The sequence below is a fragment of the Festucalex cinctus genome, chromosome 4, assembly GCF_051991245.1.
Source record: "Festucalex cinctus isolate MCC-2025b chromosome 4, RoL_Fcin_1.0, whole genome shotgun sequence".
Lineage (NCBI taxonomy): Eukaryota > Metazoa > Chordata > Actinopteri > Syngnathiformes > Syngnathidae > Festucalex > Festucalex cinctus.
This window is the reverse complement of record NC_135414.1, coordinates 14,643,026-14,666,292: the sequence shown is the minus strand read 5'-3', so window position 1 is coordinate 14,666,292 and position 23,267 is coordinate 14,643,026. Positions and strand designations below refer to the sequence as shown.

The window sequence follows — 23,267 nt, the reverse complement described above, 5'->3', positions numbered from 1 at the left end:
ATGAAAGTCACAGGGTTGCTGTAATTGCGCAAACAGAGATAGGAAATTGTTCTTTCGGCTACTGGCAGTGATTTTAAACCAAGTGGAAAAGTTTACTAAAATAATTGAAAAGCTGTGGAACGTTATTTTCAGCAGACACACAAAACATGTAGAGTACCCATTATTGGAATGTTTAACATTTATTTATAATTAAAATATTTTCACATTGATTTAATATCATATTTTTTGGAGGTCCTGCAAACATTTTCACATGATAGTCATAACACTTTATCAACGTTTACTGGACCACGGCCCGCCAGTTGGGGACCCCTGATCTTTTGCGTAGGTCTGTGGCACAATGTCCCTGCTGACACCTCAAAGCATATCGTCTCATTGCCATGGAGATATCCTCGACTGGCAGTGTCTGGCAGCATCACTTCCAGGAGAAAGTCCAGATAATTTGTTAACTTGGGAACACGCCAACAACTTCGTTCAGCCTTGAGTCTTTGACTGTGACTCAGCTTGCTGAAATGGCAATCACTTCTTCAAAACAATTCACCGTTGCATCCAATCTGTGATTGAGTTCACTCATTGCATGAGCCTGAGTGATGACTTCCATGTTCTATACATGAAGCTTCATGAATATTAGCTCATTTTCAGCAGCAGACTAGCAGGTACTACAATGTGATCTGGTGATCTCTACAAATGCATCATTTGTACTTCGTGAAAGAGACTTTCAGGTTTGCGTAGTCTTTGGATGGATGGATGGATGGATGGATGGATGGATGGATGGATGGATGGATGGATGGATGGATGGATGGATGGATGGATGGAGAAAGCTTGTTCTCCTTGTGTTGAGAAGACAGGATAAGTTACTCATCAAATTGGATGCTGGAAATAATCATTTTAATGTAATCATTTCATTTAATTTGGCTCTGGGATCTCCAACTCTGTTCATCTCAGAGGCAGTGGTTAGATTCCCCTATGTTCCATTAGTGTATGCATTAAAATGCATAAACACTTATAGGCTACGTTGTGTGTTTTTATTTTATAGTGTAGCAGAGGCTGGTGTTGTTCACGAAAAAAGCTGGAAAAAATATTGATGTATGATAATGTATTAATGTTTTATGCATCTACGTTTTTGTCTCAAAAGGTAATAAATTAGACGTTGCCTGGAAGCAGGCCTTTGTTAAGATAAGGTGTGTCATTATTGTTGGCACTCGTTATTTTGAAGCTTGAAGGACCAAGTATATTTTTGCATCAACTCATCAACCATGCATACTCCAGTTCTTGAAAAAAACAACAACTGATGAGTCAAACCCGTTACCCGCTTTTGAATTAAACTTAGTATTATTGACAGAAACTACTAAAGAAAGATAGACAATCGTATGTAATCCCTGTTGGATGGAGACATAAATTGCCAGAAAATTAATGTAGCATATGTTCTTGATGCAAGCTTTGACTTTTCTCTCTTGAACAGCCAGTAACAGCTCGTAGTACAATCAGCTTGTTCACACGCACTCAGTAACGCATTTAATAGTAATTGCATTTAATTGAGGGGCAGTTACCGTCTATGGTTACCAGACTGTAAGCACATTTAATTTGACCATAATTGGCCATAATTAGTATTGTTGGCTCACCCAAAGTTCTGTAGTAGATGAGGTTTTGGTTTGCTGTTGGACAAAAAATTAAAACGGAGCAGGGAGGTGACGCGTGTACATACAAAGTGGTATAATGTCAAGAGAGCGAAAGGGCAAATAAGGGTGTGGGGTTAATCAAACAAAATTATGAAAGTTTAAAAGCAAGATTCAAAGTTAAGAACATACAGGGAGACAACTTGACTTAAGACTTCACTTTTTTTTTCCACAATCTAGGTGAGCGACAATAGAAGCAGCTCCATCATTTGCTCCATGCGTTCAACGATACGATCCAAACGGCTCTCTGACTCCAGGTTGTGCCCAAGGCTTGCAGTGGGCCCAGTCAGGGGCGAACTGATAATCGGGATTGTTGGGAGTGTTCCCATATGGCCGAGATTGTCAATGTGGCAGAAAAATTCTCCAGGGTTGTTGATGATAATTGCGGGCAACACCATTGACTGACTGTCAGTGGGAAGCTAAACTGAGAATCACAACAGAGGCTCGCATACAGAAAGCAGCGCAGGTGGGAATAATTGTAAATATAAGTGATCATACATTTGCTGCAATGAAGAATGAAGGATGCTTTGCTCTGCTCCACAATCCCATTCACATAGCCTAGCTATATGTTATCTTAACAGAAGATGACTCAAGAAGCTCAAAAACCAGAACATCTAACGCAGCAGAATGGTTAGAGCCAGTCTGCTGAGGCCGCCTGTTTTCTGTTAAGAAATGATTGCAAACTTGACCACACATACCCAGCAATCTTCCACTCACATGCACACCCTCGCATTTGCATTTTTAGGCTTGGGACACCCATGTAACCAGAGGCGTGGAAAAAAAAATAAAAAGAGAGTGCAATAGTGAATTTTATCAACCAGTTCCATTCCTCTCTCCTTGCGAGCCTTGAACTGAGTGTCTTCTCTCCTTTTTGTTGTGTTTAATAAAAGTCAAGCAGGTAAACCTGACATTGGCAATATATAAAAAAAGCTCATAATACAATATAGGCCTACTGTATATCAACTTCTTAGTTTTCTGCTACTGTATATCCATGCCACTATGCCAGTGTGGTTGCCACCCTCAGCTATTATGACAATGCACAGCGTATGTAACTATTGGCTCAACAGTGTAAAATAGCATCATCTGCGTTGTTCATAATGGCTGAAGCAGGTGAAAAGTCGTTTTTTTTTTATGGAAATGTGGTGCTTTAAATATCGTAGCATGACAACGACTATATTGTGGCAATTTTAATTGTATCATTTTCATTGTGGGATCTTAATCAACCAAACCTTTGCTTGAGGAAGAAGTTAATTTATATTTCAACTGGCTTCACAGACACAGATGTACAGCCATGAATGCAAATGCAGCGGGGTTGCATTTCCTCTCTCTCTCTCTCTCTCTCTCTCTCTCTCTCTCTCTCTCTCTCTCTCTCTCTCTCTCTCTCTCTCTCTCTCTCTCTCTCTCTCTATCTATCTCTCTCTCCTGTTGATCTGTTACCCGGCTCACACGCGCCCTCTGCTGTCTGGATGTTACAATAATACACCAACTAATAATAGTCAACTAAACAGTTGCTTTTTGTTGTTATCATTACATTAATATCGCGATATCACGATATTGCGGTTCTTGTTACATCCCTTGTTGCCTTGTCTGCATATATTATGCAAATTCACCTGTGTGAACACCTGCGCTCCTGTTTAGTGGACTGCTTTCACACTCGTTCCTGACTGGCTGCTGGCCTCGGCTTTCTCGAACGTCAGTTTTGAATGTGGTGTTTACAAACAGTAACAGAAGGGCTCCAGGTGGAGGAGTGGAACCGTCCCTTGCCTTCGGTGCCGGTTGGCGTGGGTTTGCTTCCCCACCTGGGAGACCATGTACGTTTGTGTGAGTGAGTGAGTGAGTGAGTGAGTGAGTGAGTGTGAGAGTGAGTGTGAGTGAGTGAGTGAGTGAGTGAGTGAGTGAGTGAGTGTGAGTGAGTGTGAGTGAGTGAGTGAGTGTGAGTGAGTGAGTGAGTGAGTGAGTGAGTGAGTGAGTGAGTGAGTGAGTGAGTGAGTGAGTGAGTGAGTGAGTGAGTGAGTGGAGAAAAAAAAACGGTAACAGAAATCCGTCATACTCATTTTTTTTTCATCATATCGCCAGAGTAGCGAGGTTGGAAGCGGTAGAAATGGCTTTTGATGATGTATAGATCGGATGCGTGTGGATGAGCGTTTACAGTGCAGATGCATCGCAGACATATCCGATATATATCCACATAGAGAGAGGCCCAGGTTAGGTGTGGAAAAAAAAATCGGAATTGAGCTGTGTGAATGTAGCCTCATAGAAACAAACTGACGAAACAACGAGAGTCACCTGGATATGACACAAGTGAATAAGGGAGCTGATTGGATGACACAAAGGATCGGGCTGACAAACATAGGTGGACACAATAAAACTTGACAAGACAGGCAAGGACACGAGGAAAAACCGGCAGCTAAAATCTAACTATACCAAAATCACAAAACACAGATCATAACATGTTTTTGATGCATTTTTTTTCCAGGCCAGATTAAATACAGTATACAAAGATAGAAATGCTGCCAAATGTATGAGAAGTGTGGAAAACAATGGAGAGAACAAAGAAAGTTTAGAATACAGAGTTGTGTGAGAACAACAGATACAGTAGGCCTACAAAATACTGCTGGAGGTTATTATCTTGTGGTTAGAACGTGGTTAGATTGGTTTGTGTACTGGCATTTGTTCTGGAACAAAATGTTCTTATGACCCAACACCATAAAAGCTCGAATCTGTCTGGGATCCACAATGGAATGGTCACCGAAATAAGATTAAACTGATGAGACTGTAATTTGCTAAAAATCAATGTTAACAAGCTAAAAGAGACTGAGAGATTAACCTTTGGACAGATGGAATGATTTCAAGAATAGCTTTTTGGCAAGACATGTTTATGTCCGGAGCAGCTTTTATCTGTCAAAATTTTGACTTACAGTACTTTACAGTACACACAGTAATGAATAGTATGCTACACAAACAAAGCATAGAACATAATAAGCTCAAACATCCAATAATAAGGTTTCATGTTAAATCATAGATGCGAGAAGGAAGAAAACTACCAAATGGGCACTTTTAACTGAATTTGAACTAGGGAACAGAACCAGCAAGATAAAAATGCACCGCGTAGGATGCGTTTTAACTCGCATGCACAAATTCTCTCTGCCTGCTTTGCTCCCATGGGAGCTCATTATGGAAGAGGTTTGTCTGATCTACTCTTTTCATTGTTGTCTCCTGTCTGATGAGGACCATGAATTGACATGTTAAGGGAGTTGCCATTACAGTAAATAGATAAGCTAGTCATGTGAGCTGCCATTGTAGCGCAAGTGCGTGGGTCATTGTTGTCTGCACCATAAATTCCACCATACCATTGTGTTTTTTTTGTGTGGTAAAACTGGCACTTTGTTTATAGTGAGCTCTCAACATGTTTGCATTTTGAACAATAATGGGGAATTTGAATTTCCAACTGACTTTAAAAAACAAAAACAAAAAAACAGGAGTGCAGGTATCTAAGTACATTGAATGTTTTTTTTTTTATCCATCCATCCATCCATTTTCTTGAACGCTTATTCCTCAAAAGGGTCACGGGGGGTGCTGGAGCCTATCTCAGCTGGCTTTGGGCAGTAGGCGGGGTTCACCCTGAACTGGTTGCCAGCCAATCGCAGGGCACACAGAGACGAACAACCATCCACACTCACAAGCACACCTAGGGACAATTCAGAGCGCCCAATTAACCTGCCATGCATGTCTTTGGAATGTGGGAGGAGAGTGGAGCACCCGGAGAAGACCCACGCAGGCACGGGGAGAACATGCAAACTCCACCCAGGAAGGCCAGAGCCTGGACTCGAACCCGAGCCCTCAGAACTGGGAGGCGGACGTGCTCACCACTCCCCCACGTGCCGCCGATGTTTTTTTGTTTTTTTTTTGTTTGTTTTTTTAAGAATTTGTAAAAATGCTGTTTTTTTTTGTTTTTTTTTTTGTTTTTTGCACACCAAACTGAGATCCAGACCAGAGACACCACAAAATCATGCAAAAAAGAAGGGATAGAATAAATGGCATGCTTCCTAATGAGCCAATGGCACTGGTTAGTTGCTGTAACTGTCCAGTTTTTAGGTATATCAATTTATTATATCTCATTTTAAAGGGATTTAAGTGTAGAATTCAAATATATGACTATCTCAATTTTGTTTTTTGTTTTTTTTTTACACGAGGACCCTTTTGCCAAAGCCGGTCACAAATGGCTTTGGCTTGGTTAAAAAAAAAAAAAATTATGATCTCTCTCGACTCAATATGCATTACTACCCCTGAAGTCTATAGCTTGAATTTGTATTTATTAAAGAGAATTTGCTCATGCTGCACTGTACTATACTAAATTATATCATAACGTTTATTTAAAAAAAAAATTAAAACCTGCAACCAGAACTAACTGCATTAATATTAATCTCCTTTGGGGTGCTTTGAATTGCTCCCCTCTGATTTTTAACCAGGTTTCGGTTGCCTGGCAACAGATATATTGCAGTCTGTAGTTCACAGCTTTCACACATCTTGTATTGTAAACAGCAGCAAGCAACCTATCTTAAGGCTCCCATGCCAGTTTTTCTTTGTTTGTTTGTTTTTTTAAATCATCGTTGATGCCCTTTTTCAGGCTATTTTAGTTGGTCTTAAATGCCTGGCATGTAAGACAGTTGAATTTCTCCTTAACATGCAATATGTAAATAAGCTTTGCCCTCGATAGCTTGCTGTTCTCCTTAATTTGATATAGAAAACAGCTTTCCTAGTTGTCTGTACGGTATGTCGGTGTCCTGTAACCATCACGTTTCTTCATTGTGTTGGCACCATTGAAATTCAGCGGGCCTTGGCGAAATTGAGGCTGGCCATGGTGCGCTCTGAGGGGCCATGGCAGCACAACTCTCCAGTCCCCCTGGGGTCATTTTTTTTTTCCCCCTCCTTTGTTTGGGCCAACTTCATGGTCATACCTGCCAACTTCGTGGCAGTCAAGAGAGCACTCTGAGGTGGAGAGAGTTCTTTGTGGCCAGTTGAACTTTTAATGAGAGTTGCGAGGGCTGTAAAACCAAATTTAACAGCACCTTTTCCCGATTCACACCTGAGACCTTGTAACACTAATGGTCACATGATACTGAGGAGGAACATTTTTCATTTAGGGGTGTATTCACTTTTGATGCCAAGGGTCTCTCTAATAATGGCTGTATTTATGAATAATTTTGACAGAACAATAAATTTCATTACATTTCATTGCATCAACATGTCATTTAATTGTTGTCCCATGAAAAGATATAACAATTCATATTCAAATATATATTGGTTGTCTTGTTTATTTTGCTTTTCTGGCACAGTCATTATTAATAAAAAAAAAAAAAAGATCTTATTGTCAACGGAGTAAAATGTTTATCAATATTATGATACATTTCTGTGTGTCCAGATATAAGATGCTGCTCCCAGCGAGCATGCTGACTGGCCTGCTGTGCCTGAGCCACGCAGGTGTGATGGGTTTCGCTCGGCTGCCGGACAATGCCGAACTCCGGTCAGCTTTCTCCGTCGCACGGACCAACAGCATGGAAGGTGGACCCAAGATGACGGTGACCTTTGACGCAGTCTACGTCAACATTGGTGGGGATTTCGACCCCAAGACTGGCTTGTTTCGCTGCCGCATCCCCGGGGCCTACTACTTCTCCTTCACAGTGGGGAAGTTCCCTCATAAAGACTTGTCTGTCATGCTGATGAAGAATAGAAATGAGGTGCAAGCTATTGTGTATGAAGAGAATGCTGGAGAGGAGAGGAAGGTAGGTCAAAGCTCTATTACTGCTATTTAGCATATAAAGCACAGAGCTGGATTGGAGATGAATGGGAAATCCTGTCAAAGGGAGGCAAGGTGTAAGGTGTATGTACATACACATATACATGAGATGTCTTGTTCCACTCGTGTTTTAAAAAAAAATATTTTTCAAGATTGATTGCGCAACAACCGTGTCGAGGCTTCTGCTTCAATTATAGCATGGCTTGCGAACCAACCATATACTTCCTTTCAGGTTTGGCTTTGGTTGACAGCTAAAGCTAGCCAATGATAATCGGGATCGGAGATGTAGCAACCTGCGCCTGCCACTGCCTTTTTGTGGATTAAAAAAAGTGATGCAAAGCAACGTTTTGTAATGGGAGCCACCAAACGTCAAACCTCGATCCAGGCTGACAGTTGACAATGACATCGCTAGAATTCCTGTGATTCATCACGTTGTAACGTTCACAAGTGAGTGACAAACTTATTTTAATCAGTCAAGCCACACACAACGCATGCATGGACAATTTGTCGAACAACACACACAGTGATGCGGTTAAACAGACCCACACGCGCGCGCAGGCCCGCAAACACAACAACAACTTACGTTGCAGCATAAAATGATCACATTGCAGTACAATGTGAGTTGAAATCTGTTTTTAATTGCCAAGTTTGTTAATGTTGATGACTGTCACCAAGTTCTAATAAAAATTGCACTTGACACATCATCCTTTTGGATTGATAGTTTTCACTGAATAATATTATTATTGGATCATTATCAATCTTGCAGTAGAGGCAAGTAAAAGGAAAAAACAAAATAAAATTAATTACGTAATATGAGTAGGTAAGTATACAAGTAAATAAAATTAATATTAGTATATTAATGACAGGAAGTAGCGAAGTGAATAAGTAAATACGTATCAATAAAATAACACAAAATGCAGCATGCAGACGCCATAAAACACTGAAATGATGCAAAGTTTCATGCTGAGTCAAAGATCAAAGAATAGAGATATTTGACACAAAAAAAAAAAATATATATATATATATATATGAAATTGTGTCCATATTGCACAGCCTTAAATCCAACCAGCGAATGAAGGCAACTGCTCGCCACTCGCAGATAAAAGGGGGTGTGGGTCATTCCTTTGGACATACTGTACTTGCCTACAGAAATGGTGTTTGGCTTGGTTGCTAATGTACTTTTTGAGTTGAATAAATGCACACAGGACTACACCATTGTTTTTCGTTTGTCTTTTATATTTCATGATGAACTGCCGCTTTTAAGTGACAGAAAATATTTCTGAGCACTTTTGCAGTTGTCACAATGTCACTGTTCAGCCTGAACAACATTAGATTTAGGTTGAAGAAGTTAGCCAGAGTGTAATTTTGGTGCCAGAAATATCTGTAAGTATATTATTTTGAGGAGTGCTGGCTGGCACTAGGTTACTGAATTGGATGTTTAAATTGTGGTTTAATTAAGTTCCAATAGGGCATAAGTTACTAGGTGCTGGTTAGCACAGCATTTTGATGGTAGCTCCCATGTAAATTAGCATTACGATAACAGCTAAAAACGATCCAGTTTTTTAGGGTTTGCAGCTAATTTTAGTAAATGATTCACATTTATATTGTTTTAAACTTTACATAACATGATTGTAATGTTTCACAGGTTCATCCAGTAAATTGCCAAAACAGGTCTTTATTGGAAAAGCTGTTAGCTATCTGTACAGCGAGTTCCTAAACACCAGCGAGGACAGAATAATCAATCAGTTGACCTTCAGTCCTGCTGGTGCCTCTCTGAGGGCATTAATTGGCTGAATTGGTAATCAGATTGTCAAAACGATGCACCAACATCTCTTCAGGCTGAACAGTGGTGTTGCGACAACTGCACAAGTGCTCAGATATATTTTATGTCACTTAAAAGTGGCAGTTCATCGTGAAATCTAAACAAACGAAAAACAATGGTGTAGTTCTGTATGCATTATTCAACTCAAAAGTACATTAGTAACAAAGCCGAACGCTATTTCTGCAGACAACTATGTGCCAAATTATGACTGTGAGCCAGCTCCTTTTATCTGCAAGTAGCTAGCAGTTGCCCTCATTTATTGGTTGGTTTTAAGACTGTACGATATGGACAAAATTTCATATCTCATGGTTTTTGTCAAACATCTCTATTTATTGGTCTTTGACTCAGCATGGGACCTTGCATCGTTTGTGTTATAGTGTCTAAATGCTGTATTTTGTGTCATTTTATTGATATTTATTGACTTATTCACTTCCCTACTTCTTGTTATTAATGTATTAATTACTTGTAGCCTATACTTACCTATTTTTGATATTAATTAATTTTATTTTGTGTTATTTCCTTACACTTGCCTCTACTGCAAGATTGATAATGATCCAATAATAATATTATTCAGTGAAAACTATCAATCCAAAAGGATGATGTGTCAAGTGCAATTTTTATTAGAACTTGGTGACAGTCATCAACATGAACAAGCTTGGCAATTAAAAACAGATTTCAACTCACATTGTACTGCAATGTGATCATTTTATGCTGCAACGTAAGTTGTTGTTGTGTTTGTGTGCCTGCGTGCGTGTGTGGGTCGGTTTAACCGCATCACTGTGTGTGTTGTTCGACAAATTGTCCATGCATGCGTTGTGTGTGGCTTGACTGATTAAAATAAGTTTGTCACTCACTTGTGAACGTTACAACGTGATGAATCACAGGAATTCTAGCGATGTCATTGTCAACTGTCAGCCTGGATCGAGGTTTGACTTTTGCCTGCTCCCATTACAATGCATTGCTTTGCATCACTTTTTTTTTTAATCCACAAAAAGCCAGCGGCAGACGCAGGTAACAGGTTGCTGCATAAATATGTCATGGGTGGTCATGAGGCCGGCGGGCAGTCTGTGCTGGCCGCGTACATCTTTAGCACAAGTTTCACTATAAACTATCCACTTACATGTGAAATTTTAAGTATGTCAAGCTTGTGACACACAATATTTGTGCACCGTACATTCTATGGCGTGACATCGGTGCATCTCTCTGACCCGGAAGTAGATTTGTCTGTCTGTCAATGGGGTATATGCCACGGAAGAGGCGGCACTTCCGACTTGTTTTTGCACATCAGCTTTGATACTGGTTCTGGTTTGCGACGTGTGAGCCGCGTTCCAATACTCGCAACCCCACCCATGCGCCCCCCACCAACCGCGTGCTCCCGTCGATGGGCATGAGCAAGCAGGCCGTCTCAGCTCTCTGAAGTGCTTCGAACAACTGACAGACGCACTACACGCTCACACCCGTCAACTGTAACGCGCAAACGAGGGGCACAAAGTCGGAAGCACAAGAATTGGGACGCGGCCCACACGTCGCGAACCGGAACCGGAATCAAAGCTGATGTGTAAAATCACGGAAGTTGGAAGTCCCGCCTCTTCCGTGGCATTTAGGCTACCCCATCAAAGGACCCATGTCTGACCACCCCCCTTTCCCTATTGTCATTGGCTAGCTTTAGCTGTCAATCAAAGCCAAACTTGAAGGGAAACATATTGTTGGTTGGCAAGTGGCAAGCAATGCTTTACTTGATGAAGAAGCAAGATTACGTGACTGATAGGTAGGGATGGATTCGATCCGAAATCAAGTAAAACTGGGTCCAAAAATCACAATACCGGTCCAATATCGATACCGGAAGTGTTTTATTTTTATTTATTTACTTATTTTTTAAATACACAAAGCTGAAAAAAAACACACATCTGTGCTGCCGCTGCGCTCACACCAATGGAGGCACACACATCTTCAGTTGAAACAAACTACCTCAAACTATTGTTACCAATTCCACGTCACCTTGTCAACAGTGGCGTGCGGTGCACACGAGATATGGGCCTTGGCCTTCACCCTGATACATAAAAACTAGTGCTGGCAAACGATTCAAATATTTTAGCTAATTAATTGCACATTTTTCCGTAATTAATCGCGATTAATTGATTAATTTAAATTAATCTCCAGAGTTAACGCTTTAATTTTGACAGCCCTAATGAAAACATTTGAAAAACTAAAAGAAAAAAAAAAATACATAATAGAACATAGTTTTGATTTTACAGTCAACCACACCATCATACAGTGATGCCAACGATGCCGCCGCCTTGCTTCCAAATATTTGTTTGTGTTGGTGAGAAGGGTGTGACACAGGTTTGGAACGTAAGGATGGGCGGGGGCAGACGCCTGTGCACTGTTTCCATGCGTGCGGAAGAAAAAGCAGCTCATATGCATAAAAATATACAATAAAAAAAATGCAAATAATTGCAAATATCGATACTTGAGCTTGGGGATCGATACTTAAAACTGAACACACTGGATCGAAATATCGATATTTTGGCATCGATCCGCCCATCCCTACTGACACAAAGAACAGATTGGCAGCCTGGCGAGGCCTCTCAAAACAGCTTCCAACGCCGGTCCGGTCGGTAGCACTCGAGGGTCAAAACATACAAAAACCGTAAAAACCACTTTCTCCACCAGAGGGCAGTACACTGATATTATTGTAGGTTTGTTCGCAAAACAACCGTCATCTGTACTTTCGCTGAGACGTGATCCCTGTGAAGTCAAATTTGTTGCTCTGTACTTCCGTGTATATGTGATGACAATAACGATCCATTCCATTCAAATGTGTCATAAAAATCTAATAATTGTGTCGATTTGTTGATGTAAAGGAGACCTCCCATGCAAAGTGTGCTTCCATCCTTTAGGTACAAAGCCAGAGTGTCATGCTGCAGCTGGAGTTTGGTGACACCATCTGGCTCCGCCTCCATGGCGATCCTCGCTATGCCCTGTATAGCAACACTGGACACTACACCACCTTCAATGGTTACCTCATCTACCCGGACACCTACGAATACCAGACAAACCGCCCGCAGCAGAATCGGCCTGCCTACAACTCCCAGCAGCTTCAACAGGACAACGTGCCAATGTGGAATAATAACCAGGCCACAGTGGATGTTGGGTCTGATCTGAAGAACATAGAGGAGCCGCATCAGGATGACGACGAGGAGCAGGAGGAAGAAGATCCACGATCTGCTTTCTCAGTGGGTCGCACTCAGAGTATAATCGGAGTGAACCAGGCCGGTATGCCGCAGCACCAGCCTGTCACCTTTGACACGGCGTTCGTCAACATCGGGGAGGACTTCAACGTGACCGAGGGGATTTTCATGTGCCGTGTTCCCGGTGCGTACTATTTCTCCTTCAACGTGGGCAAGCTTCCTCAGAAGACCCTCTCCGTCAAGCTGATGAAGAACCACCTGGAAGTGCAGGCGATGATTTACGACGACAGCCACGGCGAGAAAGCGCTGCAGAGTCAGAGCTTGATGCTCTCGCTGAAAGCAGGCGACACGGTGTGGCTCTACTCCCACCAGAGAGATGGCTTTGGAGCGTACAGCAACCATGCCAAATACATCACCTTCACGGGCTTCCTGGTGTACCCGGACTTGCCCGTCACAACTGCCACTAACCCTACCAGTCAGTCACATGCAGAAAAGAAGCCCTAGCCGCAGCCATTTGGCTATAAACTAAATGTTGAGGGGGGAATTTGTGTAAATTGGTGGGCATGAATGATTTTTCATGGCTCTTCCATACTTCCTCTTCTTGTGAATTCCATTGTTTTCCTACAGAGAACTTGGATGGAGAGCAGAGCTCAAATACGCTTATCTCCAGAACTTCCAACAAAAAGGCCTCCCAAATTGAGACTTAACTCATTCACTGCCAATGACGGCAATAGACGTCAAAGCAAAATTTTAACTGGGCTCTCAGTGAATTAGTTTATTTATTCCTGAATGAAATGATAATTGTCTGTGGACCACATATCCAAATTAACACAAGCACAACTGAATTTACTTCACACTGTTGTCACTGAATGTTGTGGTAAACGTCCTGAAACTTTACTTTGGAACATTGGTCATGGACAATCAAAATAAATGTGAACAAACCTCTTAAAGGGGAAGTATAGGCAACAATTTTCTTTACAATAGTGTATGTTCTATGCACCCCCACTAGTATTAACACTTTATTCTACTTAATATTGCATTTGTAGAGTATGACTTCAGCAGAAAAATCCATCTGTTTTTATCCATCTCAGGGGGCGGCCATTATGCCTTGTATTGCCACTTGCTGTTGCCAGAAAATGACATCACAGTGCTGAAGGGCTCAGGTAATGACCATCATGACTCACCTGCACTGAAAAAATGGGAAGTGATATTTACTTGGAAAAAAAAACTAGTAAAGTATTTTTTTGTTTTGTTTTGTTTTTTTGCACTCAAAATTTCTAAGTACATTTTAATTAGAATTTCTGAGGGAAAGAACTGTACTGTTTTTATTTTTATTTTTTTATTTTTTTATTATTTTTATTTTTTATAAATATGACTCCCCATTTTTTTTTCTCAATTTTTTTCTGGGTTTGGTGATGTGACGTTCGCAAGCGGAGCACTGTGGTGTCACCTTCAGGTGACAATGTATAAGCCAAAATGGCTGCCCCCTGAGATGGATAAAAACAGGTCAATTTTTCTGTTTAAATCATAATTCAAAAACACAATATTAATCAGAATAGCGTGTTTAGAGAAGTGTAGCCGCATATTAACATTATTGTAAAGACAATTTTTGATTTGACTTTTGAAACTGCTATTTAACAAGGAAGGAAGGAAGTTTTAATTAATTCTGTCTCGTGTTTCTGGTTGTAAGTCTTATTTTTCATTATGTGTTTGTTTACCAAATTAATTTAAAAAAAATAAAACGTGTTTTTGTTTTGTTTGTTGTTGTTGTTGTTGACGAAATTTGCCATTCTCATTTTAAAGCATCACTCACACTTAAAAAGGAGCCACAAAGGCAGCTGAGGACAAAACTAACTTTCTCTTGGGAAAAGTACAAACTCCATATCCATCCCATATGTGCTGTTGACCACATGCCATCACTGAGCCTGCGGGAGTGGGCAGCATAATTTGATTTCTAATTCTGGCAGAGTAATTTATTTCTTAAGATGGAGACCACTAAGGGGAAAATTACATTTCCTCTTCAAGGCCACTTTAATATGCGTGTCGGTTTCATTTTACACTTCGGGGAGAAACATGATGCGGCTGGAAATTGTTATTAACCTTGACATCATGAAATTACAGATTGAACGCTGCCTGACAAGCGCAATGATGTTTTTCTGATTGAACAGATCAATTTTTTTTTTTTACACAGGTAACAAGACAGCAAATTATGATAGAGAACATCTTTTATGAGCTGGGTGTTGAATGGCAAAAGCCAGTCTTAACTGCACCACTGAGTCGGAATAAATCATTGAAAGGGCAGTCCTAAATAAAATAGAATAAATGAAAAAATAAATAAATAACGTGTAATTTCGATCTCTTGAAAAATAATTCATTAAAGCATCTAAACAAATTGAAAAAAAAAAAAAGCTTCATGCAATATAAGAGATTTCAAATATTTTTACTGACTAGCATCCAAAAACAAGATTCCATATTTAATTCAATATGTATAAGAAAAAGCGTAACAACACTGAGTGGAATTTGAATTACAAAATGTGATTTTTTTTTAACAATTATCACAAAGTCTATAATAATTTAATAAAATATATTGACCAAATTATGAAATTTGGAAAAATATAACCTGCATGAAAAATAAATGTAATGCAAAGTAACATTTTAATATATGTAAGCAATGCATTGATACTGTAGTCAGTAAAAAAGAATGAATAAAGTTTGTTTGTTTTTGCAGGAGAATCATAATTTATGACTTAGTATGTATACTACTGGAGTTGTTTGAGGATTCTTGTGGAGACATACACAAACGCTCAGACACTTGTCACATCTCCTCCTTGCAGTGCTCTCCTCGTCACAAAGCAGATTTTGGTCTGACACATATGCCATGAAAACTAATTAACGTGATGGGTGTTCAGACTCACACTCCCACCAGACCGCCGTCCTCCTTCGTGGTGTTAATGGACATTTTTGGAAAGGTTACTTTGGCTCAAAGTAGCTGCAGCTTATTCATTCGTTTTGTTGTGTGTTCTAGTTTTGTTGGAACTTTTTCCATTGCAGCCACAACGAAATTGCCATTCGCAGTGGATTTCTGTGAAACTCTCCATCACATCCCAAACATGGTACTTGTTACATATTATGGAAAATATTAATCTGTGGTGTGTGAAGTAACTTGACCGTCCATTCTCATGTGAAACTTCCAGAAGCATGTGATGCATGCATGTAACTGAAAATTCAATGAATTGAAAACAGATCGCAGGCCCAGTCGATGCCTGTTACTGCTTTATATTATTGAAAAGTAATTTATCTGTACAGTTCCTGCAATGTTTAATGTGACTACTTGATGTTTCCTTGTGATGAAAGGATTCTAATTGTTTATTATTTATTAAGTTGACAAGGATCTAAACGTACCTAAAAAGGAATGAGACAAGAAAGTCCACTTCTCAAACTTGACGTATTTGAAGGGAAGAAGCGCACAACATTTTTAACCTTGTCTTAGTTTGAAAAATGTGTCTTGTCTTTTAATTGTTCTTTTTTTAAGTGAATTCACCAGTTTCACCATCAAAGAATAAAAAATAAAAAAAAACATTTAAAAATATGCATTGGTTGTATGGTCATTTTATCTATGGAGGAAAAACTGATGTAAGCAGTGTTGAGTTCCAAATGATGCTGTGGCGCCATCTTCTGGACAATTGCAGCAACACAAGAACATTTGGAAAGATTATAAATTGGTTGTTTTCATGCTCGTTTTCCTGACATTAGTTTTATAAACAGAGTCAGGACGTTATTAGTTAAGGGCCTTCTCCATTTACGTATTTGTTTGTAATCTAGCCATTCAAGTTCTGTGGAGTCTCAGACTGTGCAGTGACTCGGGAATTTATGATGGAGGCGTTCCGGTGACTGATGGCCAAATATCTTGTTTCTCCTGCCCGAATACTATACAATATCAGGATCGTTATCAGGCTTCTGCAAAGCTTGCTGATGAGCTGATCATTAGATTCAGCTGCTCCGAAGGATGGAGAGATGGAAAACCGGCTGGATAGTAAAAAAAAAAGGTGGGCTGGTCTGAACCATGAAACTCCACGGCGGAAAATGAGTCCCAGCCGCGGAGGAGGCGGGACTTCGACATCAACCTTCACAAACTTGCACTGGAAGCCGGAAGTCCGTGGCATCTGCCCCATATTGCTTTTGTCCAGATGGCACCACCATAATCAATGCAAACTGAAAGTTCCTTAGTGTTGCTTTAAATATGACATCATTGATTCATGAATCATTGACTACCGCCATGAAATTTACTGTTGGTCCTAAAATAATGGCTGTAATTTGGCGATGACGTAAGACGAGTTAAAATAATGTTGATGGATTGACAATTACAGTTTGGTTCGGCTTGATATATTGATTGATTGACGATGATGGAAGGGTGTCCCAAACACCGTTGTCAGTTTGGTTTTACTTGTTCTAGTTATGAATCACAAGACAAGTTAAATTAACTGGATTGCATTATTGAACCATCAATGACATTTTTTAATCTAGTTCTTAACGTCTTGTGATTTTATTACATTTTATATCAGGCACATATCATCTTCTATGAGATATTTATTTGGACTTAAAGATCACAGATGGGCAAATAAAAGTACTTCTTGTTCTGCAGTTTGCTGTAAAAACTCTTGTGAACCCAATATTTCCCGTTATGTTATTCACGTTTTCAAATTTGATTCTGCGTTTCAAGGAATGACTTCAATTATGAGAGGGATGAGTCTGCAAAATCATCATTTATTCCAAATTTCCTTATTCATTTATTTAAATCCATAACAGTTCAAGAACTACAAAGAACAACTCGTATTTGCTGCTTGCTTAACACATTCATTGCCAGACCAGCAAAAAATGCATCATTTGACGTCTTTTTCCGTCAATGGCAGTGAATGAGTTAAACGTGGTAAAAATCAATGAAGCAATTATAAATTGTTGATATAATGTGCAGCAGGGGTGTCCAAACTTTTTCCTCTGAGGGCCACAGACAGAAAAATAGAAAGCTGCAAGGGCCACTTTGATTTTTTTTTAAAGTTATTTATTAACACATTCATTGCCAGACCAGCAAAAAAATGCATCATTTGACGTCTTTTTCGTCAAAGGCAGTGAATGAGTTAACAATTGCACAAAAATGGTGGATCTTCATCACTGCCATGAATCCATTTTAGCCATAGCACTATTCCGCAGAGCAGACGATTCTTGCGTATCTCCCCTCACGACACGATTTATCCAGGGCATAAATTTGGAAAGCGCCATATAGACACCATACTTGGACTGCCCACAGGACTTATCATAAGAGAGGATCCCCGCTGCAAAAACATCTCCACTTTGGGGATCTTTGACAGCAAAAGCACCCCCCGCATCCCCCATACACACATTTTCTCCAAACTTGGTTGGTCCTGTGCAAAACATGTTTTCGTCTACAGTTGGCGTGTACTGACTGTTATCATATTCCGCCTTACAAACAGCGTGGGGCACCAGAGGGAGCACCAGGTGTTTCAACGATTCAGCGACTGTCAGGTGAATACCGTAACCCCAACCGGTGATGACACCTGAAGCCCCCGGCCTGGCAAGCAGATCCTGGTCTCTCTCTGGCAGAGGAATGGGGGTCACCTTGGGTCCCATCACCACAGGCTGCTTCAGCTGGATCAATGCTAAATCATTATCCCAGTCAGATTGGTTTTGGAAACCTGGGTGGAGAATAACCTGCACAGAAGAATGGAAAGTTAGCTTTTTCATGGATGAGTGTTTCTTTCACCCACTCAGAAATTTCATTATTCTTCTTTTCCATTGGGCTTGACCACAGGATATCATCCTTTTTCCATCGAAGCCTATCTTCTGCATCCTCCTCTCTAAGAACAACTTAGCTACATCTATCGTTCCAACTTCATCATACTTTTACCGATGTACCATATAGTGTTAATTTCGTCAACAAAAACTAGACAAAAAGAATTTCGTCAACACACATTCTTCACCTAGACTAGACTAAAACCCTCATTAACTCATTTGCTCCCAATAACGTGTAAATACATTTTTTTTAACGTTCTAAGTGTCCTAAAGACGTATTTATACGTTTTTTTGTTTGTTTTTTTAAATGCTAGAGCATACAGAAGGCTTTGATGCAGCCTCTCAACTGCAAAGAACGGTTGCAGAAATGGTAGTTATTACACAAACGGCCAGCAGGTAGCAGCAGAGTAAAGGAGATCAACCAGGGCCATATAGAAAAAAAGCTAAATTACTTACAATTTTAAATAGATTTGTGAAAACTGTTGAAACTTAGCTCTCTTCTAATGTTAATTGCTGCAAAACGGAAACAGATAGAAACATACTTTTTTTCCTGATGAAAGAAGAGACTTTAATCTGTCTTTTGATAGGTTCCATGCCTTTATAGCCATAAAACACAATATTCTGTGAGCCTTGCAAAATCAGTCAAAATCCAGTAAAACAGCCGGGAGCCAACGGGACTGCTTCTGTGAAAATGGCTGGGAGTGAATGAGTTAATAACAATAACTTTCTTTTCAATAACTGCAATTTCATCGACTAATGAAGATGAGACAAAAATGTCCTTCACTTAATGAAAACTGGACTAAAATCTATGGACATTTAAGTTCATGAACAAAAACGAGATGAAAATTACATGACTTTGTAAGATCTTGTCTCTGCTAATCTGTCACTGTGATGCTGTCATGTGACACACAGAACAAACACATGGGAAAGACAGGAGGTGGATCCACTGTGAAAGGTTTTTTTTGTTTTTTGTTTTTTAAAGTAAATTATAGTTATAACTTAACATTAATCCAACTGTTATAACGTTTCAACAATGATAATGTGAATGCTAACTAATGCTGGCTAACTCACTAGCTAATAGCATGGAGCCATAATAGCCACTGTAATTGTGTGTGAAGTTGCTTTTGTTTGTTTGTTTGTTTGTTTTAATCAAAAAAAGATGCGCATTTTATGTGAAAAAGTTTTAGATTCGAAAAGGTTCAATAAATCTGCTGACAATATATATATACAGGGGTAAAACGGTTCTCCTGACTAAAACTAGACTAAAATGTTGACAGTTTTTGTTGACAAAAACTAGATGAATAAAATTGTTTTCTTAGACTAAAATGCTAGATTTATATAGTAGACTAAAAATGGACTAAATAAAAATGGGATGAGGTAAACTAATTGTGATAAAAACTAACAAGCGTGACTGAAATTGGACTAAAGACTAAGACTAAGACTAAATTTAAAAATAGCAGACAGAATTAACACTAGTACCGTAACTCCCATTACTTCCCTTTGACCAAACTATACGTTTGCTCTCTTTAACTTTTTCCGCAAAACAGCCTATCTTGGCTTTGGCTGTACTTCCGATGAGCTCATTTCTGGTGTTTATTTTGTGAGATTTCTTGGTATAAACTGCCCCAACTTTCCCACAGTACATTTCCTCAAAAAGCCATGAAACTGAAAATAAAACATTAATTTCCCCAAAGTAGTTTTGTCAAACTCCCTTTAATCTAAATACTTTTGATGCTCACCCTCTCAACAGCAACCTCATTGGCCGCTGTGGCCTCTGCTCGATGTGAAATTCCCATATACACTTTGGGAATGATGGGATCATTTCCACGAGTGTCCTGCCGACTCTTTCTGACAAACAGATTCCTGCCTGCTGTCAAAACCCAGAGGTTGGATATGAGCGCGCCACCGGCAAAGCCTCCGTCCAGCAAACTGTCATTCAGGTAGACCATGGCTTGCCACGGCACGTGAGGGGCCAGGGTGCCGCCAATCATCCGTTTAGATCTCACAGTCAGTAACTTGGAAGCTGGAAAATAAGCAGTGCAACATACAAACGATCACAAATCACAAACTATCACCAAAATGGAGAAAAACTGTCTTCATTGATCTTGTTAAATGCGAAATCATTCACTCCCAGCCATTTTCACAGAAGCAATCCCCTTCACTCCCAGCTGTTTTACTGAACTTTGACTGATTTTGCAAGGCCTATAGAATATTGTATTCTATTGCAATAAAAACATGGAACCTACCAAAAGAAAGATTAAAGTCTCTTCTTTCATCAGGAAAAAGTGTATTTCTATCTGTTTCCGTTTTGCAGTAATTAGCATTAGAATACAAGTTTCATCATTATTCAAAAATCGATTTAGAATTTTTACAAGGCCCTGGTTGAACTCCTTTGCTCTGCTGCCACCTGCTGGCCATTTGAGCAATAACTACAATTTCTTCAACCGTTCTTTGCAGTTGAGAGGTTGCATCAAAACCTTCTGTATGCTCTAGCATTAAAACAACAACAACAACCACAAACGTATAAACACGTCTTTGGGACATTTAAAACATTTAAAATAGAACGTATTTATACGTTTTGAGCTAACTGATAACAACCTGAGGACTTTATCTTCTCTTAAAGGTGGGTTCAAGGATTTTTTTGTGGCTTCCGGATGGATCATCTTAACGATTGTTTCTCGATACTGTCAATCAATACGCGTAACGATGTCGTGTGTGCTCGTTCTTAGCCGTGCATGCAAACTTCGAGTGTTTGTAACATGTAGCTAGCTTCGTGTAGTAAGTTTCGGAAGAGCTGCAAGAGGACATCCGGATGAAGCGAGGCTGGCTGCAGAGACTGATGAAGATGATGATGAAGATGAGCTCGGACGTTAGCGACATTTGAGAGGCGTTTCCCCCAGACGAGCAGGAGAGCTGGGATGGTCTTTGGTACAGACTTTCTGAACAGGACCACTTGCTAATCAGAAGTTATTGTTCACCTCGAGCTTAAACTTGATTCAACGTTAGATTAGCATATTTATGCATTTATTTATTTTTTGCAACCAAATGATGACAATACAATCAGCCTTGCTGTGACGTCTTCTTGCATTACATTACAATGAAATGTAATTATGGAAACTGTTGACATCAATAGTACTGTAATAGCCATTCTGACGAAGTGATCGGCAAGCCAGTTAGTTACCGAGTTTACAATATACCCGGGGAGGGTGTGTGTTACCTGACTGAGGTAGTTGTATCCTTTGCTCAGTGTGCGTCACATCTGCCAGATAGACGCACACTGCAGAGAGGAAGGCAGCCAGAGAAAACCTTCAAACAATCAAATGGTGAACAAACATTCGATACCACTTTAAAGTAAAATAAAGAATCATGAAGATCAAGAGTATAATCATCCAAATAGAAATGTGTTTTGTTTTGTTTTTGCTATACAACTTTTTATCATTATTATTATTAGTAATATTATTATTATTAACTGTTTGATATGAATACAAATCAGGAAGAGCACCTCTGTTAATTTATATTCAGATGAACAAAATTTGTCTTACCTCATTTTTTTTTTTTAAATATCAACCTTCTTCACTGATGTTGATGGTCACTTGTCTCATTTGTGTGACAAGTGGTTGGCTTTATATGTAGCAGGTGCGTTCAACCTGGATTTGCAACACTAAACTGTGACATTGGGATTCCTGGAATCAGAAATAAATCGTTGCGAAATCACCCTCTGAAATCATATGACACAGTTGTTTGTCCTCTGGGAACAGAACATTCGGCTGAATAAATATAAATCAGGAACATTTTTATTTACACTCTGTGTACCCATGCAGCTGTGATATGTATTTTACGGGAAACCATTTCACAAGTTTTTTTTTTTTTTTTTTTTTTTATGTTATGCCAAGATCATCATAACTTGTATTATTTTTTGACTTACTTTTTATACAAATTGTTGTTCCACTCCAGATTTTATTAAAGTACATTTACTTCATTTTAGTGATCTTTCCCCTCTCCTTTCTAATAGTATGGAAAAAATTAGGCCAATTCCGTTATTTTTTTTATGCACACTGAAATCATTCATTATCATTTGACATTGCCTTCAGCTGCTTGACATTTTAAGGTAATTTTTAAAACTTTCATGACTCTTTTTATGACCACTTAAAAATATGGACTCCAACATTTTTTAAATATTTAATTATTAAATTTGATCTAAATTATTAATTAATGTTAAGAATATTTAATCTAAAAAAATAAAAAATAAATATGTAAAATAATATTAGTTTATACTTTTTTCTTTTTTTTTCAAAGACAGATACATCCACAGGGAGCCACAGGAGATGGACTAAAGAGCCACATGTGGCTCCAGAGCTGCCAGTTGCAGACCCCCATGATATTACTTTCATTTTGCATCTTGTTTGAGTGTCTGCAGTGATTTTCCTAATGTATTGAGAAGACATGCAGAGTTTTCCTGGAGAAAGCCTTCTTGCTTATCATATGTTGACAGAAACAACCTTGACCAGTTGCTGTTACAGCCTCTCTTTCTGCCTGAGTTAAGTAAAGCAAACATGTTCATCAGACTTGCCGGATGCCTCGTTGGGTGAGTATGGTGCATTTTTGTTCTTCTGTGAAGCAGAATCCTTTTCAGCTCGTTTTATCATCCGACTGCAACCACAAACGAGGCTTCATCTGCACCCACAGTAGGTGTCACATCCTTTTGGTTAAACGAGTAGACGTCATCTATTTGTGTGAACTTCCAAATTCGAACACTTACTGTCATTTTTTTTTCATCTGGAAAGGTTTGCAGTTGTCACAAAACATACAGGTGAGACGTACTGTACATTTTGCTGTTGGAAGCCGAGTCAGACTTGTAATCATGGGATGCTTTTGCTTATGATTACAGAAACCGTTGACATCCAGATCACGTAAATGAGACTACTGAATAGGGGTGGGAACCTGTGGGTACCTCACGATACGATATGATACGATAT

At 39.4% G+C, this 23,267-nt stretch overlaps 2 protein-coding genes across 2 annotated transcripts in view; one reads left to right on the top strand and one right to left on the bottom strand.

Annotated features, from left to right (window-relative positions):
• c1qtnf4 (C1q and TNF related 4) overlaps positions 1-14,895 on the top strand; it is a 22,075-nt gene extending 7,180 nt beyond the window's left edge. Inside the window, 2 exon segments of the mRNA XM_077519111.1 lie at positions 7,096-7,456; positions 12,193-14,895. Coding sequence (XP_077375237.1) covers positions 7,096-7,456; positions 12,193-12,987 — 1,156 coding nt within the window. The 3' untranslated portion in view covers positions 12,988-14,895.
• Positions 14,896-17,227: 2,332 nt separating this feature from the next.
• hp (haptoglobin) lies at positions 17,228-21,980 on the bottom strand. The gene is made up of 4 exons (XM_077519112.1): positions 21,834-21,980; positions 21,509-21,597; positions 20,031-20,314; positions 17,228-18,210 (listed from the first exon to the last, which is right to left on the bottom strand). The coding sequence occupies exons 1-4, from the start codon at positions 21,836-21,838 to the stop codon at positions 17,650-17,652; spliced, it is 939 nt and encodes a 312-aa protein (XP_077375238.1). The 5' UTR covers positions 21,839-21,980; the 3' UTR covers positions 17,228-17,649.
• Between the last annotated feature and the right edge of the window lie 1,287 nt (positions 21,981-23,267).

Excerpts from the sequence above, each read along its gene's own strand:
- hp (XM_077519112.1), bottom strand. Across the intron at positions 20,315-21,508 it reads GATACAACTACCTCAGTCAG|CTTCCAAGTTACTGACTGTG; the intron begins GTAACACACACC and ends CTTATTTTCCAG. Across the intron at positions 18,211-20,030 it reads ATGAGGTTGCTGTTGAGAGG|GTTATTCTCCACCCAGGTTT; the intron begins GTGAGCATCAAA and ends TCTTCTGTGCAG.